A 6,000-nucleotide genomic window follows, 5' to 3' on the forward strand; every position below is an offset into this window, starting at 1 on the left:
GACATGTAAAGTATGCCTAGTCTTCCTGAATCATGCCTTGTTTTCTTGAGCCTACTCTGAAAATTTTTGGGTGTCAAACGTTTTTACAACCATCCTTATTCATATTCATAATGCCATCTACAAGGAGCAGTGGTCCTCAAAGGAGTATGAAGCAGAGAATAATAGTGTGATAAACTATGACTCTCACTAAGAAGACTAAAATACCGTACAAGCTTTATGATGATGCTTGCATGAACACAGTCAGAAATTTGGCTTAAAACTAATCTTATTCATACCATCAAGATAAATGTATGTAGCAACAAATGGGACATTCAAGTAAATAAATCAGAGAGTATGCTGAGCACATGGACTGAAGTTCAGTCAGAAAGGGGAATCACTCTATGGCATAATAATTCACAAGAAGGCAAAAGATCTTTTATACTGCTATGTATAAGAAGGAAGGTGAATCATTCAAAGTAATTCATAAAGCAGTGACAGTTTTAATAATTCCAGAAAGCGACTTAACCTCCATAATATTAAGTTTATAGGGGAATCTGCATCAGCTGACCATTAAGTAACAAAACTCTTCACTGATGAGGTGGCTTGCAACACTCATGTCAAGAGATTTCAGTTCAATACATCCCACCCAAATAAAGCTGGTTTGAATCATGTGGGCCCTGTGCCATTGATTTTCCTTTCTCCCATTAGCAGAATTCTCCAACTTCTCATGAGAGATCTAAAGCTGTGATTGGCTTTAGATATTGTCATTACACAGCCATCTTGAGTGAATTATGAAATATTAATGGCCAAAAGGTCACGCAAGCATGGCCAAACATGATTTTGCAATAGGTGACCACATGGCTAACAGTGTTAAATATGATTTAGAAAATGTATCACAGTGGGTACATTTATTACCATGATTATGAAAAACAATATATAAAGTGGGTGCCAGTGAAATATACCATTCACTTAAAAGAATGTCATTTCTTTTGAAAACCATTTTTAAGAGGTAAAGAAGGATATCCTTCTGCAATCATTTCATTCAGTTTGTCTGATTTTCAAAAAGTATTTTTATATAAGAATATAAGCACTTCTGTGAAAGTATCAATTGAATTCTTTTTACACGCATCAAAGAAAGAAAAATGCTTATATCAAACTCTTATCATGGGAAACCATGAACAAATTAGTGTTTTACATAATCTATTTCAACAGAGGAAAATTTTTACAAAAAAGTTAATGTATTTTTAGTACATCATAACTTCTAATTGAAAAGAAATAATTACACAATAAGAGAAAAAAAAAGGTAGAAAATGGAATTTTGTCATCACTGCATTGCACTGTGTTAGATGTTTGAGTAGCAAAAGGATAAATGCTAAAACTGGATTATTAAATGCCGTCCAGAACCTACATCAGCCAGCAAGTGCATTCAGCACCATGGTTTAAAGTTGCCAAAGACTGACTCACTCTAAGTATCAAAAGATTGTAAGCCAAACACCTAAATCATCATCATGTGCAAGCATCCATCAATTCATAGTTTTCAAGTTAAGAACTAAGTAAAAAAAATTATGCACTTCCTAGGCATACACTTTCCCATATATATTTTTCAGTTTCTCATACAACATATCATGTCTGGAAACATAATTCTATTTTCTCCTGTCTATTGATGCTTATACAATGCATTTTTTAGAAACATTCTGCTTTCTAGGAACATAATTATCATACTGCATATAAATGGATTGTAATACACAGGTGAAATGCCAACAGAACCTATGAAAACCTCACCTAATAGCCAAAATGATACAATAAACATTTTCATTTTCTCCCACTCTTGTTCACTGTTTCTTGTGTTAGCAAGGTGACACCAGCAACAGATGAAGGAAAGGTCTCATTCACAGACTCATTCTCCACAGACCTTTCCATGCTTTCCCCCCGCTACTTCATATGCCTTTGCTTAGTCTACTGACAGCATCTTAACACTTGTACATCACATTAAAAAATACACTAATATCATATTCACTTGCCGCTGGGATCGCATAGCCACTCACTATGTTTCCAGTTTGTTGGCATTCAGCAATATTGTGGTTGTGTTCATTCATGAGTGTGACTGATTGCCTGAGTTCATTTGGTATCATATACATTCTAATTTCATAGAGGACAGCACATAAAGTATAATTACATATACTCATTTCCAATGTGGTCCTTATCATACATTCGTGGCACAAAATAACAGATGACAGTACACATATAAAACTCAACTAGATACTGAATAGGATGCTTTCACAACAATCTGAAGCAAATATATAAAAGCTGAAAAACAATTATTACCCCAGTATAGGAGATTTACAAGATTTCACAATCTGAAAAACAATTATTACCCCAGTATAGGAGATTTACAAGATTTCACAATCATATTAAAATCATTTGTAGTAACTTAATCCCTAAAAACAATGCAACCTGTTTGTTAAGAAAATCTTTAGTTTGACACTGAATGAAATTGGAGGATCATTCCATAGAAATATATTAGTATACACAAACAAACTCTTACAAAAATCTGCTCTCGGTGCAACCCATGATATATGATCATTAGCTTGTTTCATACCTGTATTGATCATGAGCCATTTCAATGTTAAATCTCATAATATCTGGGATAGTACAACTTATGATAAACATATGTCAATATATAACAGTTCTACCTTGTATTCTATTGGAATACCAACCATACTAAATTGATCACAACAAATGTGAGTTCTGAGATAAGCATTTAGCATTTACAATATTTCATTACATCATCTTGCATAACTTGTACCTTACCCTTTATATCCTCAGAGTCCAGTAAAACATGATGAAAAAACATAGTCACCATAACACTCAAAGTCAATACAAGAATTTCTTTTAGTCTTCTGATTGAAATTGCAAGTGTTTCTGTAGAGAAATTTAAGTTTATCTACTTTCGTTTTAAGTAATTCAAAAGCGATACTGTCACCCAATACTGACTGGTCCAACATCATGCCTAAACTCGTTGCATGTGACTAATTTCATTTCCATTATATGATACCTTGATGGAATCAATGTTATTCAACTAATAATTTGAAACAAACAAAATTAACTCAGTTCTACCTAAATAGATGCATTAAACATGTATCATGGGAATATGATGATCTAATTCCAGATTGGAGCCCATAAAACAGATTATACTCTATAAAACAGTAATTTAACAGGATATGTGCAATAACTTCATGCACTTGAAATGATATTAAGTACATACACAGACCAATAATTATTGTACAAAGGCTCAACCCTATGCATCAGCAGATTATCATGTATGCAACCATTACTGAGAGACAATTTTATAATGAGATGCAAATGCTAAAGAACCATCCTTTGCTAATCCAGTCAGAAGATAGTCTAAGCCAGCAACTTTACATACACCCATGTTGCATAAATATTACACAATTATTTATAAGAGCAGATAAGCATATTTCTTTACACAAGATTGTCTAACATGAGTGAGGCCTAATGATGGTTAAAAATATCATCAAAATGTTCCGCTACCTTTGTTAAGACATAATACATTACCAATATTCAAGCAAATGTTACCACATTTAGTTTTACATAAAGATGAAGTACTAAGATTTCTCATGACTCCACAATTTCTTTAAATGGTTCTTATCATTTACTACATTTACATACTGCTGGAATTTAGTTATATCTCCCTTTCTTATATCTGACTTGATTTCTAAAGTATTGTTCATGATCAAACATTAGATCAATCAAATTTGTTAGATATCTGTTCCTTTGATTTATGAGATCTAATATTTTGCTGGTAATCCATGGCATACTCTTTAAGCCATTTATATCTAAATGGTCTAAATAAGGCTTTCATATGTTCCATTAATTCTTTACAAACATATTACATAATTTCATATAAACTGAACCACCGTTTTCCCTGAAATATTATCATACTCTCTAAATTCATGCAACAAGATATAATGCCCTGCAACTGTTCCTGTCCAATTCCAACATTGTGCAAGCATTACAGAAGAAAATCACTCAATATCTAAATCTAATTGTGAAAAGAGAACTTACTCCATTTTAACCAAATATGGCTCCTAAGTGAAGTTCAGTGAGGTGCTGATGGGTATGACTAATTATAAATAATATGAATGACTTTTGTCCATCATATCCAATCATCAAAAGCATACTTAATCCTAAATTGAAGACTTCAAAGATAACATATTTGAAGAAATTAATGTACCAATAATAAATATCAGTTTCACTAAGTATAAGGAGTCTATAACTATTTCTTACAAATCCATTAATCATATAAATAATTATACAGTTTCTGCCCCTGACAGATTTCTTTCAGTGATCAATGGTATACTTCTTAATCTCATGAAGCTAGCCTAACCTAACCTAACCTAACCTAACCTAACCTAAGGTCCAAGTGTTCCTTGCTCAAGGGTCTTCAAAATACATCTATTAATAACATATAACAAATTTCGTAACTTCTGCGGGGCATAAAGTGTAAAAATTCCATGAAACTCTCGTGCCTTTAAACTGGAATTTTTCCAATAATCTTAATACACTCGATATTCAATATATTGGCACGACTAAAGGAAAACCTGACCTTGTATATAATGCTTCACCGTTGTCCTTGTGCAGCTCACAACCACACTGGACACCACTCACAGTACTAAACCTTTCCTATCCTTACTGTTACATTTCCACGGCGTATGTAAAGGAATAATTACACAACACAATCCAGCCGTCCAAAATCCAGCCCTGTTATCCTTCTTTATTAATACCACTTTAAATCATTATTCAGAAAAATGAATTCGAGGTAGACCCTACCGGCTTCAAAAATCATAATGGTTCCCCCCCCCGAGTACAAAATACATACATATTCCTAAAGATTTTACTCATAGATCTTGCCTCTTGATAACTACAAAATATCTCGCAAAATCACTTCCATATAACTTGAGGTCAGATTATCGTCTGCTCTTGCAAATCAGCTGAGATGGTTGGCGGCAAATTATACAATTCATTTGTCAGGTAATCCCGAGCCTCACTTCACAATTCTCCCGTGACATAAAGCTTCCACGTCATAACTATCGTCTCTAATCTTTTTTCAATTATCTTTGGCTTAAAATGGTTATCTACAAGATATATTCATTACCGATATATCTTCGCATGATACTTGCGTGGTGTCGGCCATCATCAGAACTTGTTCGAATGTGTGTAACCACGGCTTTGGTTTGGTCTAGTACAAACATTGTCTGGAACCTAACTTTATTATATATCCATCGTTATTAGTGTGGCACACTTTAATATTCAATGTATTTTTATTTATAAGACACTATGATGAATCTTTTTATACATTTGTAGATCACTGATAATTCTATGATATGGGATGTTAAGAGTATACAATATTCGTAACTTTTACCGAATACCAGTAGCATACATAGTTTTTACATCCTTGGAATACTGATATGATTTTCATATATACACTAACAATATGGCCCTTCTACCTTCCCGTCAATTATCTAATGTACTCTCTCTCTCTCTATCTCTCTCTCATCATTAATGGTTTCCATTTCCTAAACCACTCTTTAATCTCTGTCTTTAATTGTTAATAAAGCTTTGAAATGCTTCCCCTATTGAATAAAGATGGATCATTCCATGTCTATGGTGTAAGATGTGTATGTGTAATAAAAAATAGGTCGAACGTCTCCGTGTGTCACATGTAGACCGTACATTGGTTAGAGTTTTAAGGACTTACATTATGGCTGATGTATTACTTGGGTGAAATGATATACGAGAGAACACATGCTACATCACTCGACGAGGAGATGGCGCTGGTAGTCGACTCTACGCCGCGGGTTTCGAATTGCTCAAAAGTAGAGAATGATAGTCAGGCAAATTCGCCTTCATGTGTTATTTGTAGGCAGGAAGGCAGATCCTTAACTAACCTTTTACAGGCTTCCCAAGGAGAAGGAACAGTGAGTTTATTTATTAACATAG

At 33.7% G+C, this 6,000-nt stretch overlaps 1 protein-coding gene across 5 annotated transcripts in view; it reads right to left on the reverse strand.

The window, feature by feature from the left end:
• Ccdc58 (Coiled-coil domain-containing 58) overlaps positions 1-5,301 on the reverse strand; it is a 200,991-nt gene extending 195,690 nt beyond the window's left edge. For 3 of the 5 annotated variants that reach the window (XM_071679400.1, XM_071679402.1, XM_071679401.1), the window contains exon 1: positions 5,181-5,267. In XM_071679400.1, coding sequence (XP_071535501.1) covers positions 5,181-5,252 — 72 coding nt within the window. In that variant the 5' untranslated portion in view covers positions 5,253-5,267. Of the gene's footprint in view, positions 1-5,155 lie in introns of all 5 variants that reach the window. The other 2 variants (XM_071679403.1, XM_071679404.1) reach the window with 1 other exon arrangement.
• Positions 5,302-6,000: the final 699 nt, after the last annotated feature.

Source organism: Panulirus ornatus, chromosome 29 (assembly GCF_036320965.1).
Source record: "Panulirus ornatus isolate Po-2019 chromosome 29, ASM3632096v1, whole genome shotgun sequence".
In the NCBI taxonomy this organism is placed as follows: Eukaryota; Metazoa; Arthropoda; class Malacostraca; order Decapoda; family Palinuridae; genus Panulirus; species Panulirus ornatus.